Raw genomic sequence first — 27,770 nt, 5'->3', positions numbered from 1 at the left:
CCTCCTGCGGCACACGCTGTCCATCATCTGTTCAAACATGTTGGCCGGGGTCCAGCACATGGGCTGCCACCGCCGCGAGCCTCTGCAGACGCTGCTACTGTCGCTATCTCTGGCGTCTGGCCACCCAGCCTACTAGCAGCACACTTAGGGCATGTTCTGCGGAGTCTAAAATACCATCCATACGGTTCAATATATCTAAGGAATTGGGAGACGGCATTAGACTGAAAAACAGTGGTGGCTACCACCCCCGGAACCCTCCATTCCCCCACTGATCTTCCCCACACTCGTAATTACCCTGCCAAGCACACCCGGGGCCCCTTCAATGGACCCCAGACATCCGCATAAAACTTCACCTGGAATGGGCTCTGGCCCCTTCCCCATAGCGCTCACCCACCCTCCGGCCGTGACCCTGGAGCTGTGTCCCATCCCCTGGGTATTCGGATGTTGGCTGCTGCATGTGTGGCGTTGCTTCCCACAGTGTTCAGGCACACTGTCTGTGGCGATAGGCCTGTGAATAGTATTGTATATAGTTAGTAATGCCACCTCCAACCAGTTGGTGGTGTCAGACATAGGTCACGTGATGTGGGACACTCGCCAGTTGGTAGTAAGGTGTACAACAGGACAATCGCACACAGGGTAGTTCGAGGAGAGTTCGCGGAACATAAGTAGTATAGTATTCTGTATGTTATCCCTCCATGTGTTCATCAATAAATCATTATAGTAAGTTACCAACAAGGCCAGGCGAAGGACGAAAAATCAGATGAGGAGATGGAGGAGCCGAAGGGAATTCCAGATTTCTGGTTAACAGTCTTCAAGAAGTGTATATACTCAGTGGTATGATACAGGAGCATAATGAGCCGATGTTAAAGCATCTACAGCATGTGAACGTTAAATGTTCAGAGAGTGAACAGCCAATGAACTTCACTCTGGAGTTTAAGTTTGAACCAAATAAGTATTTTACAAACAAGGTAATTACGAAAGCATACCAACTGGAATCTTGGCCTGACAAGCGTGAATTCTCATTCTGTGATGAACCAGAAATCACGGGATGCACAGGATGCCAGATCGACTGGAAGAAAGAACGTCACGGTGAAAACCATTAAAACGAAGCCGAAGCATAATGGTCGGAGCACTCACAAAACTGTACAAAAACTGTACCAAATGATTAATTTTTCAATTTCTTCAGTCCTCCTGAAGCTCCACAGCATAGAGTGATAAATATAAGTTCTGCAGCAAGACTCGCTGCGGACTTTGAAGCCAATCACCTCCTGCGTGAACACATAATTCCATGTGCAATGGCATACTTTAGAGGAGAAGTCTTTGCAAATGATATTGAGTCTGATGATGCTATTTGCGAGGACCATGAATGCGATGAAGAAAGTAAAGGTTTGGAGGATGAGCCGGAAGAGGAGGATTATGAAACACTAGGAAGGCTGTTTTACGGGAGCCTGTGAAGCGCTACTCCAGTGGTTTGGCGGAAATGGCGAGGTGATCACAAGGGATGCCCAGCCTGCACAGGACACCGAGAAGTGCGAAAGCCCAAAGATAGTATACACAGAGACGGAATGCAAGATTGCAGTAGCAGACACCTCGGAGGAAAACGACTCAGCTGCGAACAAACTAATAACGGAAGATATAATACCCATTCTGGAGAAACTTACTCCAGAGGCATGCGGTAAATCATTTCAGGCCTATGAAATGGTTCTGGCCGTGGAATCCCCAATACCCAAGGCCACTCCACCGAAAGACAAGTTAGAGGAGCAGATGTCGGCACCTGTATGCAATTCCACGATGACAGATGATACGTATATAATATCACAAGACGAGTATTAGTCATTGACTGTATCTATATGCAGCTCCTCAACAACAGTTGACATTGATACCATGTTACCAGACATGGCTGTATCTGTATGCAGTTCCACGATGATGGATGATACACATACAAGATCAGAAGATGACAGCAAGTCACTACCTGGTCTCTCTGGAAAAGATAACTTATGCATTCTAAGTTCGAGTGACATGGAGCCATCACTTGGGGCTCAAACTCAGGATGTAGAGACAGCTCCAAAGGTTGGAGATGTGGGTCCAACCCAGGCACCAGAGTGCGATGCTCTGCAGCCAGCCACTGAAGTACAGACTTGACCACGACCGCACAGTCCCTCAGGGGCATGCCAGCACTAGACATCTTTGCAGACAATCCACAAACGACCGTTCCCATGGCGCAGGCTGCAGCAAGATGGGTGCTACCAGGGCCAAGTGGAAAAGAGAAACAGTCACAAAATTGCTCTCAAAAAAGAAGAGAAGGCGAGTGGGGATACTGTGAGTCCCACCGATGACACCATGCAAGAAGACAATCGCCAATGTGGACAACACTCAGGATGCTGAACAAGAAGCCACTTGCAACGTGTCCGACAGGCCAGAGAGCACACATCGCAGCAGCAAAACGTTTTTGCGTAAATAAACTAATGAATCTGGTGAAGCAGAAGCTGAAGACCCAGGCTTCAGAACGCATCACATCAGAAGGCTAAGCACAAAAGACCGGCACAGAAACCAGTCTTCGAGAAAGCTGGACATGAGCCCAGACGATCAATGGGGTGATCCTGTCGGAGATGCACAATGAGCTGTACAGAATGGGCTCATTTAGCAGACATATCATGATAATTGAAGCATAATTAAATCCATTTGGAAATATGCCACATGTGTTAAAAGGTAATACAAATACAAGTGTCCAGGCATCATGGTCTGATTGGGATGCTAGGCAATGGCTCCACATGCTACATGGGCAGCACGGTAGCATAGTGGTTAGCACTATGGCTTCACAGCACCAGGGTCCCAGGTTCGATTCCCGCTTGGGTCACTACCTGCGCTGAGTCTGCACGTTCTACCTGTGTCTGTGTGGGTTTCCTCCTGGTGCTCTGGTTTCTTCCCATAGTCCAAAGATGTGCAGGTTAGGTGGATTGGCCATGCTAAATTGCCCTTTGGTTAGATGGGGTTGCAGGGTTACGGGGATAGGGTGGAGGTATGGGGTTAAGTAGGGTGCGCTTTCCAAGATCCGGTGTAGACATGATGGGCCGAATAGCCTCCTTCTGCACTGTAAATTCTATGATTCTATGGCCTGCCCACCCACAGGACTCAACTTGGGTTGTTGGGCTTGTTCAGCAACAGTCTTCAGTCGCACGGCCAGAGGCCTCAGTGGTTGGTGGGGCAGAGACAAGGGTGATCCCCGAAACTGGTACACGGTCCAAGGGTTCACATGATGGAGCCGCAAATGGGCAAGTGCCACCCCCATGACGGCCCACCCCAGCCGAGTGCGCCTACCCCCACCACTTCACTTCCCCGCCAAGCACTGGGCAGCAAGCCAAGCACCAGCCGGGCTCTTCGCCTGTGAGCACAGATGGCTACTCCCTCCTCAGATTGCCTCAGAAGCCTTTCCGCAGGTACGGCGCGAGCGTGGCCACTTGCTTGGGAGGCCGAGGCGGCACCCGTTAATTGTATGGAAATAGGGCTTATGTGGTGGCAGTTGGCTTCCCGCCATGGTCATGGGAGTGTCCCTTTAAGAAATGTTTTTGTCATCATTGTGTGGATGGAGCTGGGAGTTGGTTTTACTTTTGCTTTAGAACTGGTTTGTGGCTCTGAGATTTTACTTTCGTTTTTCACATTTGGCTCTTGTACTCAGACAGATAATTATCTTGGCCTGTCTCTCTATTTTCAATTTTGAAGCGTTATTCCAAGGAGGAAACCCATTTATTCTAGTTACCTACTGTTTTGGTAAAAAGGGGTTTTTGGTTTATGGGATCTAGTTAATAAATTGGAACAGATAAGGGGGAATTTATTAACGGTGATACATAGAGTACTGTAGCTGTGTAGGATCTTTACGTTCGTAGTTGATAATAATTCTTACTGTGTGTGTTTATAAAGATGTTAACTAAATTCGTAAAATAAAGCTTAGAAGCACCTAAGAACTCTGTTGAATAACATCAGAAAGGCAGGCTCATGTGCTCATCGTAACCAAAAGCAATAAACAGTTGGAGGTCAGGTGAACACCATGGTATACTTTAGAGTTTTCTAAACCCTGGCCCATAACACCATGCTATGGCGGGATCCCAATTTTATCTGTGGGAGTGGGTCGGTTGCATCAGAAAAGGTTTGGCATCTTGTGTGATTCTCGTTTTCGGCATCTCCCGCTATTCACTGGCCTCGTTGCACTTGAGCGAGAGCACAAGGCCAGAGAATAGAGTGCCTAATATTCACATGTTCTGAAATATTAGTCCATTCATAAAATCGAAGTAGCAGAGGAAATATTTTATTATATACATTGATTTAACTAGATTTGTGGATTCATTGCAAATAACTACACATATATGAGAGAGAGAGAGAGAGAGTGAGAGAGAGAGAGCGCGCGAGTAAGCGGAATGTCAAGATAAAAAGGTATAATATAACCTTGTGGAAACGGAAAGGCCAACACCAATGCACTGAATTCCCTGTCAAAACAACAAACAATAAAGGGCACTTTTTGCTCTCTTTTTTAAAATAAATTTAGATTACCCAATTATTTTTTCCAATTAAGGGGCAATTTAGTGTGGCCAATCCACCTATCTGGACATTTTTGGGTTGTGGGGGCGAAACACACGCAGACACGGGGACAGTGACCCAGATCCAGGATCGAACCTGGGACCTCAGCGCCGTGAGGTAGCTGTGCTAACCACTAGGCCGCCGTTCTGCCCTTGCTCTCTTTAGTACTTGAGGAAGCCAGCGGTGGTAGTAGGACAGAAATTTATTTAATTACATACAATAATCTGCTCAAGGCAGCAACTCACACCCACTCTAGTCTTGCTGGAAGAACTAACCACACTGGGTCCTGCGTGGGGCCGGCTTTTATGTAGGTCTGTAACGAGTTCCAGCTGTGGTGGCATCACCCCCTATCTGGGAAGCTTGTACTCCACGAGTTCTACAGGAAGAGCAATAATGGTTTCTCCCTGGTCCTTATGGGGGGGGGTTAACACTTAATTTGCAACGGACACAGCTGACCAAAACATCTCTAGGCTTTTTGAACTACCCAATAGTAAATTAGGCCGTGAATTTAGCGATTGTCATGCAATGGAATGTCAAGAGATGGTTGAATTTTCTCCTGAAGAGAGGGAGGGAGATATAATTGCCTCGTATTTTTGTGAGGTGAATGTTATTTGCCACTTATCAGCCCAAGCCTGAATATTTTGTCCAGGTCTTGCTGCTCATGGGCACGGACTGCTTCTGTATCTGAGGAGTCATGAATGGTGAGCAAGTCAACAGCAAACATCCCCACTCTGACCTTGGGATTAATGGGTGTTTCTCTGGTTGGCAATCAGTAGCTAGTGGTGTCCCTCAGGGATCCGTGTTGGGCCCACAATTGTTCACAATTTACATAAATGATTTGGAGTTGGGGACCAAGGGCAATGTGTCCAAGTTTGCAGATGACACTAAGATGAGTGGTAAAGCGAAAAGTGCAGAGGATACTGGAAGTCTGCAGAGGGATTTGGATAGGTTAAGTGAATGGGCTAGGGTCTGGCAGATGGAATACAATGTTGACAAATGTGAGGTTATCCATTTTGGTAGGAATAACAGCAAACGGGATTATTGTTTAAACGATAAAATATTAAAGCATGCCGCTGTTCAGAGAGACTTGGGTGTGCTAGTGCATGAGTCACAGAAGGTTGGTTTACAAGTGCAACAGGTGATTAAGAAGGCAAATGGAATTTTGTCCTTCATTGCTAAAGGGATGGAGTTTAAGACTAGGGAGGTTATGTTGCAATTGTATAAGGTGTTAGTGAGGCCACATCTGGAGTATTGTGTTCAGTTTTGGTCTCCTTACTTGAGAAAGGACGTACTGGCGCTGGAGGGTGTGCAGAGGAGATTCACTAGGTTAATCCCAGAGCTGAAGGGGTTGGAGTATGAGGAGAGGTTGAGTAGACCGGGACTGTACTCATTGGAATTTAGAAGGATGAGGGGGGATCTTATAGAAACATTAAAAATTATGAAGGGAATAGATAGGATAGATGCGGGCAGGTTGTTTCCACTGGCGGGTGAAAGCAGAACTAGGGGACATAGCCTCAAATAAGGGGAAGTAGATTTAGGACTGAGTTTAGGAGGAACTTCTTCACCCAAAGGGTTGTGAATCTATGGAATTCCTTGCCCAGTGAAGCAGTTGAGGCTCCTTCATTACATGTTTTTAAGGTAAAGATAGATAGTTTTTTGAAGAATAAAGGGATTAAGGGTTATGGTGTTCGGGCCGGAAAGTGGAGCTGAGTCCACAAAAGATCAGCCATGATCTAATTGAATGGCGGAGCAGGCTCGAGGGGCCAGATGGCCTACTCCTGCTCGTAGTTCTTATGTTCTTATGATGGAGGGGAGATCTTGATAAAGCACATGGTTGGACCTTGGACATGACTACCCTGAGGAACTAATGGCCAAGTATGAAAACTATTTCAAAACCAATAATTTAATAAGGTAAATACTAATTCGATATATTATAGTAAGAAATTTAATCAAATTTAAACTGAACCAAATAGTTAATTTAAATTGCTGCACTCACTGAGATTAATGTAGAACTTCCTTTAAGAGAAGTTTCCTGGAAAGCCTTTAACTCTACTTACCCTCTCTCAGAGCAAATAATCCTCCATGAGAACCACCATCAGGAAGCGGCCAACTTCGAGTTGCCTCTACATCTCTACCATGAAGCTCCTCCTGCCACAGGCTTGACCGTGAATCAGGAATCTTCTCTGGATCAGGGATCCCTGAACCAGTCACTGCCACTTTTGCTGGCCCAGGTTCCTAGTCAAGGAAAAAGAGAGAAACAATTGTTGGGAGGTATAGGTGGTTGTATGGTCTACTAGGTTGTCAAATGTAATTACTCTATCTTTGGTGAAGCCAATCAAGGCTTTTATGGAAGAAGCAGGCTTTGATTCCATAAAGAAATGTCAATTATGAAAAAGAATGGGAGCAAATCCAGAACCAATTTATCGCTGACTACAGTCCAGGTTTCAAGAAAGGCCCATCACCAGATACAATGCATAATGCGTCAGATAACTATTTGTACATAAAATACTTTCCCACAAGATGTTTCAAAAGCCATTTTACAATATCAGATTAATTATTTTTAATACTTTTTTTTATGTTCGAGGTGCTCCGTCCAGTAGAACCCTGAAAAAAAATCTATTCTTTATTGGGTTTGATTGAAAAGAACACAATTAACTTCAGACAATTCCCACACGTATACAAGCTCAAATGTGTGGAATTTTCACATTCTCCCCATGTCTGCGCGGGTTTCCTCCCGGTGCCCCGGTTTCCTCCCACAGTCCAACTGGGCCACGCTAAATTGCCCCTTTGACCAAAAGGTTAGGTGGGGTTACTGGGTTATGGGTATATGGTGGAGGCATGGGCTTATGTTGGGTGTTCTTTCCAAGGGCTGGTGCAGATTCAATGGGCTGAATGGCCTCCTTTCTGCACTAGGGATTTTATTCCACTCCCCTCTTTCCGAGAGAACTGCTCCCTCTCACATTCCCTTCTTTACTCATTCATAAAAACTGTTTTCAGGTATCCTCAGCAGATACCTTTCGATGCAACCATAGCAGGTACCATGCATGTCCGTTTACCTCCCAGACTACTGCATTCACTGGTCACAACAGTTTCCTCTACAATGGTGAGGCCAAAGATTAAGTGACCATTCAACTTGACACCTATTTTTGTGTCCACAAGGGAGACCATGACCTTACTGGAGCTCTTCACAAGGGTACATTTTACAAGTGTGAGATAATAATGTGAGATAATAGAAGCAATATCCCTCTCCTCTTTCCCCTGGGCACTATTCAGAACAATGATGTTGCAAACGAAAGGGACAATGCTGGAAAATCTCAGCAAGTCTGGCAGCATCTGTTGGGAGAGAAAAGAGTTAAAGTTTCGAGTCCGATGACTCTTTGTCAAAGCTAACAGACAGAGAGAGTGGGAAATATTTATACTGTGGAGTGAGAATGAAATATGAGTCATAGCCACAGAAACCCAGGGAAACTTGTGCTAATGGCCACAGATACCAAGGGGAAAGTGTGCTAATGGCAGTCCCCAGAGAGGACAAAAGATGTGAAAGGTCAAACAGCAGGGAAACTAACATCAGAGGATGAACTGTAGGTGTGGGGGGAGGGGAAGGGGGAAGCAAAGAGGAGAAAGGTGCAGGAAAGAAAGAAATGGTAAACAACAGTTAAAATGAAATGAAAACAAATGGGTCGAGGTGGGGCTGATCATCTGAAGTTGTTGAATTCGATGTTCAGGCTGGAAGGCTGTAGCGTGCCAAACCGGAAGATGAAATGTCGAAACGTTAGCTCTTTTCTCTCCCTACAGATGCTGCCAGACTTGCTGAGATTTTCCAGCATTGTCCCTTTCGTTTCAGAGTCCAGCATCCGCAGTAATTTGCTTTTATATATGATGTTGCAAACTTGGGCTGGGATTTTGTTGACAGTGCATCATTCCCAATATTGCAACTGGAAGTGTGAGCCACTTCTGTTTTCTCCCTTTTCCCACACAATTACAATTAAAATTCCAAGCACCAGTGGCATGCATTTTAATTTGTAAGTGAACAAAATGCTCTTCGAGGACTCTGCCTTGAGATAGGCACACATTTGGGCAGTATTGACACCCCCTTAAGGCCCCTCATCTTCTTACTTTCACCGACTGTCACCACCACCCTACACAGGACAAACAGCCCTTCCCACTTCAATCCTCGAAGCCCCGCAATGCCATCCCCTCTATCTTCCCCTGGATCCCTCTTTCAATCCTCCATACCTCCAACCCTACTCCACAACACTCTCCTCAGTGACTCACTCTTGCCGCCCTGAACCGCCATTCTCCTGCACCCCTCCCTCATGCCAGAGTTAAACAACGAAACCAATTAACTTTGCACACAGCTGCATGAAGCTGACAGGTGCATAATACCATTAAACTATTGTGAATGGAGTGCAACAAAATTTGCGTGCACCACTGATATTGATCCTAGCATAAACTTCAAGATAATATGCGCTTGCGCAGAAAGCATACTGCGGTGTTTTGAAGTTTCTACGTCTTTCTGCTTCTCACCTCCAACAATATTCTCAATGTTTCCTGATACGTAGATTTATACCTGTTGAGGTGCAGTGCTTTTGCACAAAGAGGAATCAGCCTTATTCGCAATCTAGACCTGGGAACTTCAAAGAGCTGAAGCTTCCAAGTCTTCAGAAGAGGGAGGGTTTGGACCTCCAAATGTCTGCCCTCCATACTCTCATCAATGGTATCAAGCACATCCATCCTTGCAGTCCACTGTTCTCCCATTTGTCATTATCTAATGGGATAATTCTTGATACAAAGGTTTCTTCCCCACCTCCCAATCTTTTACAACAAACAAGTATTAAAAGAAAAGGGAAAACGTTGTTTCTTTTCAATATCCCCATTAATTGTTTTCCTGGGTTTCTCAACAATATCTAGATATTAATCTTTAATTTTTGGAGGCTTCAGGAGAATCCAGCAGGATAGACAACCCAAATGGTACTGGTGAGAGAAAGAGAGGGCTTGATATTTTTTGGCATATCATTTATTTATCAAGTGCATGAAGCTCAAGCTTTTTGTACAAATGGGCACCTTGTTTTTCATTGCATGATATACCTGGCTTCCTCTGTACATCTCAAAAGGGTCACATCATTGATCAGCATAGTTTCATAGTGCCCAAGTTCATGTGAATAAACTAGTGTTCAGACATATGCAAGGTAAATCTTCCCTTCCGGTAAATTGAAAGCAATATTTTTCAATTAGTGAAAATATTGATACCATACAAAAAAAAAACAGACTGTAGTTTGACTTATATGTAATGATGAAACAGGCCTATACCTGGCAAATGCCACTTAATATATATATAAATATAGTTTCATGCATGTGGGTAGAGATATATCAAAGCCTGGTGGAAAATTAAAGTTTACAGAGTGGGAAGGAACATAGGAGTTATTGTATGAGTTGCTAAAGGTGCAAGACAAACCCAAGAGGCTATTGTGAGAAGAAAATTATGATGCACAGTAAAGACAATCCAGGGTAAAAGAATTCTAAGGAATAATTCTACCCTTCAGAAATGGTGATTTGCTTCAGGTGTGAAATTAAAATGTTCAAAGACCCGAAACAACCATTTTCAGACCTGCCAATGTCCATTTTTACAAGAGGAGGGTCGATGGTTGGGCGACCAAACTGCTGGATAGGTTGGCCGTAGAGATTTCAAGGAGGTTGCATATCTTCATTTTAAAAGGATTTTTATTTTAACCTATTTTGGCTGGGTTTCCTCGGCCTCAGGACACCTGGCAGGTAAAATGTGGTGAGAAGGAATAGATCCAACAGAAATGTACCTGCTCAACCATTTTTCTGGGACAAGAGGAGCAAGAGTGTTTTCTCCAGGACCAGTGAGCTACAACTGTCCCCGGTACTGGCTCGCTATCCTGCTCCCAACAACTCTTCACCCTGCCCCTATCAACTCTGCTTTGATTTCCAAACCACACACTCTGCAATCTTCCAATCCCTTATGATCACCCTCAAACCTCACAACCAGTCTATGCCCACCTCATTGCTTCCCCTTTCTATATCCCAACACACATTAAATCCCTGGGTAGTAGCCTTTCCCGGAGTGTTCCCCACCCAGCGTCTATTCCAAAAAACAAAGCAAGATGTCCTCAGAGTTAAAACACCATGCATTCGGGAAGATACAAGCTGGAGTACTTTCGCCTGCTGATATAGAGGCACTGTAAAAGGTTAAATGGAGGCCTGTTAGAATGACTCGAGTTTAAAATCCCTTAGTTATAATGACAGGGTCTTTTTACATAATTAAATCGCCAGAGTCTATGCATTTAAAATGATGAAAGCACAAGGCAGGTGTGTGGACAATCTATTTGACTTGGATATGTCAGGAAAAATGAGAGGTCATACAAAAAAGCTATTAAAGCACAAAAGTAGGTTGGATGTCAGGCAGCTTTACTTACGCAGATGGTTACTGAAGCCTAAAACTAAACATAGGTCATGCGATGCGTGCAGATTGACTGCATCAGGTCAACAATCAGCTGGACAGGTTCTTTGCTGCTCTGTATAAAAGATAGACGGAATGTTGGATGATTACCTAATGGCTATAGTTATCTCCTGAAGTAGTTCTGATCATCTTGAGACGCTGAGAGAGATTTCCAAGACCTCTCTTTGCCACTGGACAAGCCTAGGATTTATAAAATCTGTTTTATCACATTTTTCAGGAGCTCACTTGATTGTTGGTAAGGTGGGGGTGGAGCAGGAAGGGAAACTACACTGGGGATTTAGGATGCTTAGCTGCATTGTTGCTGTTAGAGGCAAGTGAACCCGCCAGTCTTTACCCGTCATTTCTTGTCTTACATTTGTACCTTGTCATGGGAGTGTCCCTTTAAGAAAGGTTTAGTCTCCCCACATGACTTGTAGCACGGCTTCAGTGATGTCATTTGTGGGTGGAGCTGGGCTGTCTGGTGAGAGGGGCTTTTTTGTGTTTGGGTTTCAGTTTTGGTTTGTTGCTTCGGACTGCAGAAGAGAAGCAGTATTTCCCGGTTTTCATTTTAAAGCTGTTCAAGGGAACTGAAACCACATTGGTGTGGCAAACTCCGGAAGGAGTTTTGAATCTGCTGGTTGGAACTGGATCAGAATCTCAGGGAAAGGACCAGTCCCATTCAAATGAGATGATAGTGTGCTGAGCCACGCCCTTTGGTTTATTGGATTTTGTTTTGAATTGGAACAGCTACTAAGGGGGATTCATTAAGAGTTATATACATAGATTACTATTATTATTACTGTAGCTATTGTGTTTTCTTCATGTTTGTAATTGATACCAAATTCTTGTTTTATATATGTTAACTACATTCTTCTAATAAACTTTATTTTGATAAAAGCGCCTAGGAAGTCTTGATGAATCACACCTGAAGTGAAGGCTCATGTGCCTACCCTAGCCAAATTCAACATAAAAGTATAGGTAAGGTGTGCTTCATAATACACTTTAGAGTTTGTAAGCCCTGGTCCATAACAATCTCTTTCTTTAAAGTTGCATGGTATATTTAGGACAGAATACTGTAGAGTAGAGCAAATCCAACTAACTGAAAACTGGATATTTTCATAATGTTCCATATATCAATGCCAATTGAGCAAAATTCTTTTTAAAAGTTTACCGTGACAATTTGGCTAAATGCTGCATTAGCACGTTGTGGCTCCAGGCTAGTTATGTGCTTTGCCACTTCACGTGCCACTCTAGCCCACGCTCCAAGCGACCCCTAACCCCAACCGACCTGCCCACTGCCCAAAACACTGAACCTGAAAAACAATGCTATCCAAAATCCTCAGTCCAGATTGGAGGTGCTGTACGGTATGCGCATTTTCTTAATTCTGAAGTACTTTCCAAAAAATACCTCACTTGAGAAATGATCAGTTTTAATCCAATCGCTTCAGTCACACCAAGTTTGCTGCATCTGTTCTTCTATAGATGGATCAACCATTTTGGTACTAGCAGACCTACACCAGTGGTCAGGATGAGTTTACCATTACAGTCTGGTTTGGAGTCAACTAATCAAAAGTCCTCATTTACCTAATTTTCTCTCCTGCCCTCTTCAATCCTGATGATATCCTACTGTACCCTTGGGTCTCAGCCCTTTGTTTTGGAGGCCAAAAATCTTCAGTTAAATGTCTCAACAATTAGAGTTGACGACACAATTACTTTCTTTTCCATCCACCTTTAAGTTCCGCTATTTGGGGAAGTAGTTTAGAATTAGAGGGAAACTTGTGTCCTGCAGATTTAATTATGAGCTTATGTTACTGAATTTCATTTTGTAATTTCCTCTGTAATATCCATTATCCTATAGTTATATAAAATTAACGAACAGAATAATCTACAATAACAAAATGGTTCATCATTTTAAATTGATGAATCGGGTCACCATTATATTTTCAAGTGGGGATAATAGCATTATTGTGTTTGTGTACTAGTGTTTGGTGGGGCATAATGTCATAATCAATTTTGTTTCACTTAAGAACAAACATTCAGGCTTTTTGTACCCAATAATTTAAAATAAAACAAATAAATAACATGATCAGCAAACAAGACAAGCAGAACAAAGCCAAAAAAAATTTGCTTTTGTTGGAAAGCACACAAAAGTACTTCAAAGAGGGAAATGAGTCACTTCTCCAATGATTCATCTGTTTCAAACACATTACATGATTAGCCATATGACCAAGGACACCGGTTCAGTCCCCAATCAATATAAAATTAGCAGCTCTGGGGTAGTGAGCAGAAAGCTGGCAGAAGTTACTGTTTCCTGATTGCTATCTCTCAAGGTCCAGTGCTTCAGAACCTTCGAAGGTTCTGCTTCACATTGATGCCTACGACAATCAAATAACTTACTAATTCTCATTAAAGGATAGCTGCTCTGATGGGTTGTCAAAAGGTGCCCATTCAATCATACCCCCAGCAAAGGATCAGCATTCTCTGGAGAGGAGACAGGGAGGACAGAAGAGATAAAGAGACAGAGCAGCAAGACCAAAAAATGCGGACAAAAGTCTGCAAAATTCCTCTCCGACCCCACAAGCGATCAAGCCCAGTTCAGGTCATCGCACTGACCATGAAAGAACTAGTGTTGGGACAAAACCTTTTTTGGAATATACAGCTTTTTGAATCCTTCTAAACTTAAGCTAGCAAGTTCCTGAACTGCTTAGCAGAATAGAACACTTACCAGTTATTTAAATGCTAGAATGAAAATTCATGCTAGCTGTCATGCAGTATTTCAAAAATGTGATTCAAACATCTACACAATCAGAAATAAAAAGAGGCCCATATTTCTTTTCATCAGGCCAAGGTTTCACTTTCAAGCAATTTTGTGATTGCGCTGTCCAGTGACTTCTTAGCAATTGCATCAGTTGCTAAGTACATAGACACCTTCCCAGGAAGCCATCAAGGGAGTTTCTGCAGTTAGAATCACTAAACCAGAAAGTAGCAAGACCCATGCTTGAGCTGGGGTCTCATGTGTGTTTAAGGAGAGTTGAAGTGTCGTTCAGCTAGATGCTGGTAAGGACCCCAAGAAATTTCCTACCATGAAGAACAGCAGGAACAGTAGGATGGAAAAAGTGATCTGCTGTGAGTTTCAAGTCTAAAATCCAAGTGTTTATGAATTAGAATATTAAGCTCGTAGCACTTGCTTTGTTTAACTCTTATACAGTCAAAGATTTTGTTTAAAATGTGAAACCTTGTAGCATAATTCTTTCAGTTAATAACTAGGAGTTTGAAATTATTTTAAGAAGTTACAGGTCTCCACCAAAATCTTAACAAATTGGGGGCTCTTATATTTCAAATCCACACCATGCTAGGATTTACTAAGGTTAGGCAGGCAAGATTTCAGTGACCTCTACTGTATTTATTAAAAAGTTGAAGGTTTCCCTTGAGGAAATTCTTTACCTCAGAATGCCTTCAATATAGGTTAAATTAAAAGAAAGAGGAGAAAAGCTGAAGACAGAGTTAAAAGTAGGCACCACAAAAAGCAGAAATAGTTGAGGTATCGGCTCAATGTTTGAAACTCGTGGAGATTAATTCAGATAACACTCCAGTTGAGTTGACTAGCATTCAGTTGTAAATGTAATAACCACAATTAAAATTCCAAAGGGAAGTAAAGGAAAAAGTGAAAGGAATAGAAATGTAGAGTTCCAAAGAGCACAAAAATTAAAAGCTCTTGAGTTTTGTTTTTCAAAAATAAAGTTTAGAGTACTCAATAAACCAGGGGCTGGTTTAGCACACTGGGCTAAATAGCTGGCTTTTAAAGCAGACCAAGGCAGGCCAGTAGCATGGTTCAATTCCCGTACCGGCCTCCCCGAACAGGCGCTGGAATGTGGCGACTAGGGGCTTTTCACAGTAACTTCATTTGAAGCCTACTTGCGACAATAAGCGATTTTCATTTCATTCATATTTTTTCCAATTAAGGGGCAATTTAGCGCAGCCAATCCACCTACCCTGTACATTTGGGTTGTGGAGGTGAGACTCACGCAGACACGGGGAGATTGTGCAAATGGACAGTGACCCAGGGCTGGAATTGAACCCAGGTCCTCAGCGCAATGAGGCAGCGGTGGTAACCCCCGTGCTGCCCTAGGTCTTTTTGAGTTTCAAAGAGAAAAAGTAGTAAGAAGCTTTGAACTGGATAGAGAAATACTTTGTTTACGTGAATTGTGAATAATTGGCAGGTTGAACAATGATTTGAAATTAATTTTGGATTTTTATTTAGCAATATTCATCCAGCACCCAAATTCAGTGATGAAGGGTAGAAAAAATATTTTGTCTCCTTTGAGAAAATTGTTATTAAACTGGCTAGGCCACAAGACAATGGATCATTCTTTTCACAAGTTTTAGCAGGAAATGCACTGGATGTCTAAGCAAGCCTTTTGAACAAACAATCTTCAGATTATAAAAACGTTAAGACTGCAGTGCTGAACGCACATCAGCTAATTCCAGAAGCCGAAAGATTAATAGTTTGCAATCTGTGGACAAGACAGAATCAAATGATTGCCGAAAAGTTGTTTTTTGCCTGGTAGTATCGGTCAATTAAAAGTTTGAAAATGTAAGATAAATGTCGAGAGGAAATTTTTAAAAATAGTATCCCAGCTGGTTTTAAAACTCACCTAGCCACTTCTCTGGTTGATAGCAATGATTTAACTGCACAGGGCTAAATAGCTGGCTTTTAAAGCAGACCAAGGCAAGCCAGCAGCACGGTTTATTTCCCATACCAGCCTCCCTGAACAGGTGCCGGAATGTGGCGACGAGGGGCTTTTCATAGTAACTTCTTAGTAAGCCTACTTGTGACAATGAGCAATTTTCATTTCATTTTTACTTCAAACACCCAAGTAGCAGCCAGCCTCCATTTGCAAACCCACACAGAAGCTGGAGAGGTAGTGACCAAGACTAACTATAGTGGTGGGGTGGCAGAAATGAAACAGCTGATACTCCCAAAGTGTTCAAAGACAACATAGAGGATCATAATTAATGGAAAAGATAAACACCTACCCATCATCAAGAAGTCAGACATTTCAAAGCAGGTTGCTAGAAGGTTCAAACGGAAACGGTGGCTAATGTTTCTCCAGAGAATAGCGCATCAGCGACTGTGGCTTGTGAGAAACCAATACCTTCAAATGCACTTACTATGGGTTTAAATATTTTCCAAAATTTTTCAAGACATAAAATACTTATCAATATTAGTGATTTGAAATTTAGTGGAGTGTTAATGTCATGAAGTGATTTTCTATGGGAGTGTGAAGTCCTTCACCACAGAGGATATTTTTTTAAAAATTGTTCATGGGATGTAGGCGTTGCTAGTTGGGCCAGCATTTATTGCCCATCCCCGAGGACATTTGATACAGATTTATTTGAAGTTTACTATAATCCCTTGTACAAACCCCAGCATATCTTTTTCTGAATACGTCAAAATAAATTACAAGTCAAACCCCACTCCATATTTTGTTTCTAATTTTTGGCAATTCTAGAATTAGTGGTGCGAGTAATAAAAAAAAGTTTAATATATTCACACCAGGGAACATCCACCTTATCTCAGAAAAGCAGCTGCAGCCAACATTCAAATAAACCTTTGATGTAAGGCATGTTCCAGAAAGTTCTTCTGTGAAAAGTAAATAAAGATATTTTCAAAAGCCTTATTTCAGGAGCTTATATATAATTTTTAGGGGGAAAAGTAGTGAATAAACACGCTTGTAATTGTGACCATCTGAAACCAATATCTCTTTTAATTTGTTTAATTTTGGGCACAAATGTGTGAGTGGAATCTATTTGGACAGCTCAGGCTCAGCCTTCCAGATAAGAAGTGAGTGTTACCAACAACCTCCAGTCCCAGTGAGAAAGATATTTTTCTGCAAAATGCTGGCAAAGCTCACAAACAGGTTGAAATGCTTGTGTCAATTTAAAACGTTGATAGTGGGTCTATGTATAAATGTGCGACCAACTGGATTAGTCAGAGTTTGACTGTACCAAACCTTTGATGGGAGTGTGCATGCGGATATGGAAAAGTAAACTCAAGTAAATATAGTCATAAAAGACAAAAAATAATAATTCCTCAATGAAGTCTTTTCATACCCACAATTGTGACCCTCTCTCCCAGAATAATTTCTGCATCATACACCACATCCAGAATCTGTATTTTTCGATTACTGCAGATAGGCAGTAAGTGTAGCAACTGTGGCCTAGGGCCTGGAGGCTAATTCATCAACATAAGGACCGCTTTCACAGAGCCACAGCATCCACAAACAACACAATTCATCGTTAGCAGCAAATTCAGACCACAGAAAAGTGGCAAACAAACTGAAAATTCCCATTACAGAATCTAAAATACTTGGTAGTTTGTTGAGTTACTTAGTAATGTGGTAGGCTATATTAGGGGTATCGCGGTACCTAGGTGGGATGTACCTTATACTGTAGTACGAGTGGTAAAACCTGCCTGCTGGTTCCGCCACAGTAGTCATTCTGTACCGGAGCTGCTGGGGTAACTACTTGCTCATTAAAGCCTTCAATTGGACTACAATCTCGCTTCAGTAGTGGTTGATCGTGCATCAAGTAGTAACACAGATGAGCAATTTGCAAACAACAAAATGAAATATTTCAGCAGCTTATGTGTGACGCTTAAAATTCACTCCATTCATTCACATATTCTGCAAACATTGTTACACGTTCTGCATGCATCAAAATGCTTTCAAAAATAGGTTTGTTTCTAGATTCTATGTAGGAATCAAAGTCTTGTTTTTATGACATATTCAAAAGTAGAATATAGAATTTTAGAAAAATATGCTCATATGGAAAATTGAATAGGAGTCTCAATCTTCCAAAAGCTTCAGTACCATATTTTTCTTGAATTTTTTTTTCTTTAATGGAATTGTCATGTTGTAAATGTAGGATCGACTATAAGTTCAGCAAGGAGATTTCAAATAAAAAAGGTTGCAAAAATAAATAATAATAATAATAATAATAATAATAAAATAATTTTTCATTAAATCGAAAAATGGATTTTGAAAAAGTTGGGAGTTTGCAAATAACCTGAAAATTCACAGAAGCCCTGGGTGAAAAGTGTGTTAACCACTCCATCAAAGGCAACACAATGAAATCAAACCAATTTTTAAATATTTGTTTTTTTTTGATAGGAACCTGCTACCTAAAGTATAATCTACAAGACTATGTATGTTGATACCACACCCATACAGCACGCACACCCAGTATACATGCAAATAAATGGTTTACACTGCTGCACTTTCACCTCAGGAACTTGCATTTAAATGCCCCAGAATGATGGGTGCAACAGCTACTCGGATTCAATGGAAACAAGTCTGGGGCTGTGGCAGCTCAGTTCCAACTGTATATTTGAATTTAAATAGCACCTTGTTCACACTATTAAAACATTGCAGAGTGCTGTGCGCAACTAATTACTTTTGAAATTCAGTGCCTATTGTTACACGGGCAACCATGTAGACTTTTTATAACACTGTGTAAATAGCAATGAGCTGATTTTGATGTCCTTTTTGGGTGATCCCAACAAAGGCTAGCTTCTGGGAATGATCAAAAGTAGTTGCACACAACAGTCAGTGGAATATTGTAGATAGGCAGAAATGCTCAAAAAGTTCCAACTATAAATGTCCAAGATGCAAGTAAAAATGGAACTAAACAGCTAGGAATATCATTGATCCCTAAAATCCGACTCATGAATTCTGAGGTTGCAGGGAATGAATGGAGCATCATAGGGTCTACAGATATAGCCAAAGTGGCGACTGTCAAGGGAGAACTGTCAAAGGCAGTGTGTGTAGCAGTCAAATCTAGACAGTAATGCTTAATAAACATTTGAGGATTACTTCAAATGACTGTCCTGCAATTACAATCAATCAAGAGCACACAGTTGTGGAATGACCTTTAAGCAGCCCAGGGCTTTTCCTTGTACGATGGTAGCAGTGCAATATCACTTAACTATCGATTTAGCATGATTTTGGTCTTTTGAGAACTTAAAACAAAGAAAGAGAGAATTTTTAAAGTTGTTTTATTCACAACATAACTTAAAACTCAAAATATCCACGTGGAAAAATGGCATCCTCAATTAGTAATGACAGTCAAACAATGGTACAAAGTAACTTCTTTATCCAAATATATTTTTGGCAGAAACTGTTCAGAGCCATAATAAACTTCATTTCCATGCAACCCAAATCCAGAATGTTTCTCATTGGTTTTTAAAAGAAATAAAATAATTTTTATTCAAATTTTCACAAAAAAGAAAACAATAACAGAAAATTCTAAGAACAAAAAGAACAGAACACCCCCCCCCCCCCCCCCCCCCCCAGTAAATACAAAAAAGAGAAACAATAAATTAACACCCGTCGTTGGCAAAAAAACAGATATTCAACCCAAAACAAAAACAAAGAGACAATCCCCCCCCCCGGTTGCTGCTGCTGCTGACCTTTTGTTTTTACCGTTCTGCCAGGAGATCTAGGAATGGTTGCCATCTCCTGAAAAACCACTGCACTGACCCAGTTAGGGCAAATTTTACCCTCTCCAATTTAATAAACCCCGCCATATCGTTGACCCAGGCCTCCACGCTCGGGGGCCTCACATCCTTCCACTGAAGAAGAATCCATCGCCGGGCTACTAGGGACGCAAAGGCCAGAACCCGGCCTCTTTCGCCTCCTGCACTCCCGGCTCCACTGCAACCCGAAATATTGCGAGTCCCCAGCCTGGTTTGACCCTGGATCCTACCACCCTCGATACCATCCTTGCTACACCCTTCCAAAATACCCCCAGCGCTGGGCATGCCCAGAACATGTGGACATGGTTTGCTGGGTTCCCATAGCACCTAATACACCTGTCCTCGGTCCCAAAAAAACGGCTCATCTTGTCCCGGTCATATGAGCCCTATGCAGCACCTTAAACTGTATGAGGCTAAGCCTCGCACACGAAGAGGAGGAGTTCACCCTTTCTAGGGCATCCGCCCACGTCCCCTCCTCAATCTCCTCACCCAGCTCCTCCTCCCATTTATCTTTCAGCTCCTCCAACGAGGCCTCATCTACCGCCTGCATCACCTGGTACACTTCCAAAATCCTCCCCTCTCCAACCCATACCCCCGAGAGCACCCTGTCCTGAACCCCACGCGGCGGCAGCAGAGGGAACCCCGCCACCTGCCGCTTGACAAACGCCCTTACTTGCATGTACCTAAAAGGTGCTCCCCGGGGGGAGCCCAAACTTCCCCTCCAGCTCACCCAGGCTCGCAAACTTCCCGTCTATGAACAGGTCCCCCAGCCTCCTGACACCTAGAACATAGAACATAGAACGATACAGCGCAGTACAGGCCCTTCGGCCCACGATGTTGCACCGACATGGAAAAAAACTAAAGGCCATCTAACCTACACTATGCCCTTATCATCCATATGCTTATCCAATAAACTTTTAAATGCCCTCAATGTTGGCGAGTTCACTACTGTTGCAGGTAGGGCATTCCACGGCCTCACCACTCTTTGCGTAAAAAACCCACCTCTGACTTCTGTCCTATATCTATTACCCCTCAATTTAAGGCTATGTCCCCTCGTGCTAGCCACCTCCATCCGCGGGAGAAGGCTCTCGCTGTCCACCCTATCTAACCCTCTGATCATTTTGTATGCCTCTATTAAGTCACCTCTTAACCTTCTTCTCTCTGACGAAAACAACCTCAAGTCCATCAGCCTTTCCTCATAAGATTTTCCCTCCATACCAGGCAACATCCTGGTAAATCTCCTCTGCACCCGTTCCAAAGCTTCCACGTCCTTCCTATAATGAGGCGACCAGAACTGTACGCAATACTCCAAATGCGGCCGTACCAGAGTTTTGTACAACTGCAACATGACCTCATGGCTCCAGAACTCAATCCCTCTACCAATAAAGGCCAACACACCATAGGCCTTCTTCACAACCCTATCAACCTGGGTGGCAACTTTCAGGGATCTATGTACATGGACACCGAGATCCCTCTGCTCATCCACACAACCAAGAATTTTACCATTAGCCAAATATTCCGCATTCCTGTTATTCTTTCCAAAGTGAATCACCTCACACTTCTCCACATTAAACTCCATTTGCCACCTCTCAGCCCAGCTCTGCAGCTTATCTATGTCCCTCTGTAACCTGCAACATCCTTCCGCACTGTCTACAACTCCACCGACTTTAGTGTTGTCTGCAAATTTACTCACCCATCCTTCTGCGCCCTCCTCTAGGTCATTTATAAAAATGACAAACAGCAACGGCCCCAGAACACATCCTTGTGGTACGCCACTCGTAACTGAACTCCATTCTGAACATTTCCCATCAACTACCACTCTCTGTCTTCTTTCAACTAGCCAATTTCTGATCCACATCTCTAAATCACCCTCAATCCCCAGCCTCCGTATTTTCTGCAATAGACGACCGTGGGGAACCTTATCAAACGCTTTACTGAAATCCATATACACCACATCAACTGCTCTACCCTCGTCTGCCTGTTCAGTCACCTTCTCAAAGAACTCGATAAGGTTTGTGAGGCATGACCTACCCTTTACAAACCATGCTGACTATCCCTAATCATATTATTCCTATCTAGATGATTATAAATCGTATCTTTTATAATCCTCTCCAAGACTTTACCCACCACAGACGTTAGGCTCACCGGCCTATAGTTACCGGGGTTACCTCTACTCCCCTTCTTGAACAAAGGGACCACATTTGCTATCCTCCAGTCCTCTGGCACTATTCCTGTAGCCAATGATGACCTAAAAATCAAAGCCAAAGGCTCAGCAATCTCTTCCCTGGCTTCCCAGAGAATCCTAGGATAAATCCCATCAGGCCCCGGGGACTTATCTATTTTCACCTTGTCCAGAATTGCCAACACTTCTTCCCTACGCACCTAAATGCCATCTATTCTAATAGCCTGGGTCTCAGCATTCTCCTCCACAACATTATCTTTTTCCTGAGTGAATACTGACGAAAAGTATTCATTTAGTATCTCGCTTATCTCCTCAGCCTCCACACACAACTTCCCACCACTGTCCTTGACTGGCCCTACTCTTACCCTAGTCATTCTTTTATTCCTGACATACCTATAGAAAGCTTTTGGGTTTTCCTTGATCCTACCTGCCAAAGACTTCTCATGTCCCCTCCTTGCTCGTCTCAGCTCTCTCTTTAGATCCTTCCTCGCTTCCTTGTAACTATCAAGCGCCCCAACTGAAACTTCACGCCTCATCTTCACATAGGCCTCCTTCTTCCTCTTAACAAGAGATTCCACTTCTTTGGTAAACCACGGTTCCCTCGCTCGACCCCTTCCTCCCTGCCTGACTGGTACGTACTTATCAAGAACATGCAATAGCTGTTCCTTGAACAAGCTCCACATATCCAGTATGCCCAACCCTTGCAGCCTACTTCTCCAACCTACACATCCTAAGTCATGTCTAATGGCATCATAATTGCCCTTCCCCAGCTATAACTCTTGCCCTGCGGGGTATACTTATCCCTTTCCATCACTAACGTAAAGGTCACCGAATTGTGGTCACTGTTTCCAAAGTGCTCACCTACCTCCAGATCTAACACCTGGCCTGGTTCATTACCCAAAACCAAATCCAATGTGGCCTCGCCTCTTGTTGGCCTGTCAACATATTGTGTCAGGAAACCCTCCTGCACACATTGTACAAAGAACGACCCATCTAATGTACTCGAACTATATCTTTTCCAGTCAATATTTGGAAAGTTAAAGTCTCCCATAACAACTACCCTGTTACTTTCGCTCTTTTCCAGAATCATCTTCGCCATCCTTTCCTCTACATCCCTAGAACTATTAGGTGGCCTATAGAAAACTCCCAACAGGGTGACCTCTCCTTTCCTGTTTCTAACCTCAGCCCATACTACCTCGGAAGAGTCCCCATCTAGCATCCTTTCCGCCACCGTAATACTGTCCTTGACTAGCAGCGCCACACCTCCCCCTCTTTTGCCCCCTTCTCTGAGCTTACTAAAACACCTAAACCCCGGAACCTGCAACAACCATTCCTGTCCCTGCTCTATCCATGTCTCTGAAATGGCCACAACATCGAAGTCCCAGGTACCAACCCATGCTGCCAGTTCCCCTACCTTATTTCGTATACTCCTGGCATTGAAGTAGACACACTTCAAACCACGTACCTGAACACTGGCACCCTCCTGCGAAGTCAAATTTGTGCTCCTGACCTCTATACTCTCAATCTCCCGTACCCCAAAATTACAATCCAGGTTCCCATGCCCCTACTGAATTAGTTTAAACCCCCCCAAAGAGCACTAACAAATCTCACCCCCAGGATATTGGTGCCCCTCAGGTTCAGATGTAGACCATCCTGTCTATAGAGGTCCCACCTTCCCCAGAAAGAGCCCCAGTTATCCAGAAATCTGAATCCCTCCCGCCTGCACCATCCCTGCAGCCACGTGTTTAATTGCTCTCTCTCCCTATTCCTCATCACCTGCCCTGTGCCAACTCAGGAACCCGCCATCAATTCTCCCCGGAACAAACCGGTGGTTCGCCCGTATCAGGGACCCCATCGAGGCCCCCACCGCCCCTCTGTGCCGCCTCCATTGCCCCAAAATCTTGAGGGTAGCTGCCACCACCGGGCTCGTGGTATACCTCGTTGGAGGGAACGGCAGCGCCGCCGTTACCAGCGCTTCCAGGCTCATGCCCACACAGGATGCCATCTCCATCCTCTTCCGTGCTGCCCCCTCCCCGTCCCATTACCCACTTACGCACCATCGCTGTGTTGGCAGCCCAATAATACCCACAGAGGTTGGGCAACGCCAGCCCCCCATCCCTGCCCCACTCCAAGAACACCCGTCTCACCCTTGGAGTCCCGTGTGCCCACACAAACGCCGTAATGCTCCTGTTAACCCGCCTGAAAAAGGCCTTCGGGATAAGGATGGGGAGGCACTGGAACAGGAACAGAAACCGCGGGAGCACCGTCATCCTGACTGACTGCACCCTACCCGCCAAAGTCAGCGGCAGCATGTCCCACCTCTTAAACTCCTCCTCCATTTGCTCCACCAGCCTTGTGAGGTTTAGCTTATGCAAGGCCCCCCCAGCTCCTGGCCACCTGAACCCCCAAGTACCTGAAGCTCCTCTCTGCCCTTTTCAGTGGGAGCCTCCCAATCCCCCCCTCCTGGTCCCCCGGGTGTACCACAAACAGCTCGCCTTTCCCAAAGTTAAGCTTGTACCCTGAGAAATCCCCAAATTCCCAGAGAATCCCCATCACCACCGGCATTCCCCCCACCAGGTCCGCCACATACAACAATAGGTCGTCCGCATGGAGCAACACTCAGTGCTCCACCCCACCCCTGACCAGCCCCCTCCAATCCCCCGACTCCTTCAGCGCCATAGCCAGGGGTTCAATTGCCAGCACAAAAAGTAGGGGACAATGAGACTATACCGAGGGACACCCCTGCCTCGTCCCTCGGTATAGTCGAAAATACTCCAACCTCCTCTTATTCGTGGCCACACTCACCATCGGGGCCTCATACAATGCCTCACCCAACTGACAAACCCCTCCCCAAACCCGAACCTTTCCAGCACCTCCCACAAGTAACCCCACTCGACCCTATCAAAGGCCTTCTCCGCATCTAGCGCCACCACTATCTCCGCCTCCCCTTCCACTGCCGGCATCATAACATTCAAGAGCCTCCGTATATTAGTGTTCAGCTGCCTCCCCTTCACAAACCCAGTTTGATCCTCGTGGATAACCTGCGGCACACAATCTTCTATCCTCGTGGCTAAGATCTTTGCCAACAACTTGGCGTCCACATTCAGGAGTGAGATCGGCCTGTATGACCCACACTGCAGGGGATCCTTGTCTCGCTTAAGGATCAAGGAGATCAGCGCCCGAGACATCGTATGGGGCAAAGCACCCCCCCCCCCCCCCCCCCCCTCCCCTCCTCGCCTCATTGAAGGTCCTAACCAACAGGGGGCCCAGAAGGTCTGCATACGCCTTGTAAAATTCAACCGGGAACCCATCCAGCCCCGGCGCCTTCCCCGACTGCATGTTCCCTATCCCTTTAACCAGCTCCTCAAGCTCAACTGGCACCCCCAGAACCTCCACCCGTCCCTCCTCCACCCTCGGGAATCTCAGCCGGTCCAAAAAGCGCCCCATCCCCCCCCCTTCTCCGCCGGAGGTTCGGACCGATATAGTCTCTCATAAAAGTCCCTGAAGACCCCATTAATGTCTTACCCCCCTCCGCACCACATTTCCTCCCCGGTCCTTAACTCCACCAATCTCCCTAGCCGCATCCCTGGCGAGCATCCTACTCGCCTTCTCCCCATACTCGTACACCGCACCCCGAGCCTTTCTCCATTGAGCCTCCGCCTTTCTGGTGGTCAACAAGTTGAACTCAGCCCGAAGGCTGCGCCGCTCCCTCAGCAATCTCTCCTCCGGGGCCTCCGCGTACCTCCTGTCCACCCTCACTCTCTCCCCCACCAACCTCTCCATTTCTCTCTGCTCCCCTCTTTCCCTGTGGGCCCGAATGGAGATCAACTCCCCCCGAACCACCGCCTTAAGCGCCTCCCAGACCTCCCCATTATCATTGGCCTCCAGGTACCTTTCGATGCATCCTCGAACCCGCCCCCTCACATCCTAGTCCGCCAGCAGCCCCACCTCCAAGCGCCACAACGGGCGCTGGTCCTTCTCCTCCCCCAGCTCGGGGTCCACCCAATGCGGGGCATGGTCAGAAATGGCTATCGCCGAGTACTCAGCGTCTACTACCCCCGCAATCAGCGCCCTACTCAAAACAAAGAAATCGATCCGGGAGTAGGCCTTTTGCACATGGGAGAAGTATGAAAATTCCCTGGCCCTCGGCCTCGCGAACCTCCAAGGATCCACCCCTCCCATCTGGTCCATAAACCCCCTCAGCACCTTAGCCGCCGCCGGCCTCCTACCTGTCCTGGAACTGGATCGATCCAGTGGCCGATCCAGCACCGTGTTGAAATCCCCCCCCATTATCAGGACCCCCATCTCCAAATCTGGAATCCGGCCCAAAATGCGCTGCATGAAACCCGCATCATCCCAATTCGGGGCATATACATTGACCAGCACCACCCGCTCCCCTTGCAGCTTGCCGTTCACCATCACGTACCTCCCGCCGCTGTTTGCCACCACACTCAGCGCCTCAAACAACACCCTCTTCCCCACCAGGATCGCCACCCCCCCCCCCCCCCGGTTTTTTGCATCCAGCCCCGAATGAAACACTTGGCCCACCCACCCCTTCCTCAACCTAACCTGATCCCCCACCTTCAGGTGCGTCGCCGGAAGCATCAGCCCCCTCAGGTGCGCGAACACGTGGGACCGTTTGACCGGCCCATTCAGTCCCCTCACATTCCAGGTGATCAGCCGGATCGGAGGGCCACCTGCCCCCTCCCCGTCGACTAGCCATCAGCCTTCTGTAATCCGCCACATGCCCGCACCCCCCACAGCGACAGAGCCCCATCCTGACCCCCTCTGCACGCTCCAGCTCCTTGTTGGCCATTCCAGCAGCAACCCAGAATCCCTCCTCCCCCCCCCCTCCCTCCTTCCTCCTCCACTCCCCTCCTCTCCCCCCCCCCCCCCCCCCCTCCCCCCAAAGCTAGGGCCCCCCTAGCTGCGTAACACCAGTCATTGTACTGTTTCTCGTTGGTTTTAAGGAGAAGGAATCATAAGGTGACCAATGATGCCATCTAACCGAAGCGACAATTGTGCTGACAGCGCCTCAGAGTTTGTGGTCAGCGGCAAATGAACAACATTCACTGCTCATTTCACTGACAACAACGTTTTGACAAGCTTTAGAGTGTAGGCTTGCAGATGTTTTGAGCAAGGCAGCACAATAGCACAGCGGTTAGCATTGTTGCTTCACAGCGCCAGGGACCCTGGCCACACCCGGAACAAATTTTTCCAAAGGCCGGACATTGCCGTGGGGCATGTCGAGTGCCACACTTTTGGCACAAGATGGCGGCGGCTTCTTCTGTCGGCCACATAAAATGACTGCCCGCACTGAGACCACGTTTCTTCATGGCGTGCGTCACAGCACTAATGGCATTGGCTTCTTCTTCCAAGTTGGCGCCAAAATCTTTCGAGCAGTGTGCGCCTATTCTCTTGGCAGCTATCTTGCTCGCCTAGCAAATCTTCACTGCCTGTTCCAGCACCAAATCTTCTTCCCGCAATAATTGTTCCTGAATCTCATCATCAGCTCCATCAAAGACAATTTGGTCACAAATTAACGGAGATTTCAGGTTGTTGAAATTGCATGACTGGCCTTCAGCCTCAAGTCAGTGACAAAACCGTCAAATGATCTGCCAGGTTTTTGGGTACGCATACCGAACATGTATCGCTCAAAGGTATCATCCTTTTTAAGGGAGCAATGTTTATCAAAGTGCCTCACAACTACATCATATTTGTTGCAATCCTCCTCATTATCGAACTCAATCGAGTTATTGCCAACATTAGCAACAACCGATTGACCTTTCATCAGGCTGGGCCTGTAAGCCTAGGGCTAAAACATAAAGTTGGAACTGCTGCTTGAACAGCCACCAGTTCTCATCTACATTACCGGATATCTGAAGCTGGTGGGGGGCTCTTAGCCCGTCCATCACGAGCTTCAGCATCTTTAAACCCGTTGGGTTGCCTCAGGCTGCAGTTCACCAAAGATCAGTCTTCAAGCCAAATGCCTAACGTTGTCACTGCCGTTGCCATCT

The 27,770-nt window shown here is 45.2% G+C and overlaps 1 protein-coding gene across 2 annotated transcripts in view; it reads right to left on the bottom strand.

The window, feature by feature from the left end:
* The window catches only part of LOC119952869 (myosin phosphatase Rho interacting protein), a 626,433-nt gene that overhangs the window by 316,364 nt on the left and 282,299 nt on the right, over positions 1-27,770 (bottom strand). For both annotated transcript variants that reach the window (XM_038776448.1, XM_038776447.1), the window contains exon 6: positions 6,630-6,807. In XM_038776448.1, the coding sequence (XP_038632376.1) occupies positions 6,630-6,807 (178 nt within the window). The remainder of the gene's footprint in view (positions 1-6,629; positions 6,808-27,770) is intronic.

Source organism: Scyliorhinus canicula, chromosome 18 (assembly GCF_902713615.1).
Source record: "Scyliorhinus canicula chromosome 18, sScyCan1.1, whole genome shotgun sequence".
NCBI classification, from domain to species: Eukaryota; Metazoa; Chordata; class Chondrichthyes; order Carcharhiniformes; family Scyliorhinidae; genus Scyliorhinus; species Scyliorhinus canicula.
Note: the sequence above shows the minus strand (reverse complement) of the source record. Positions and strands in the feature narration are given on the sequence as shown.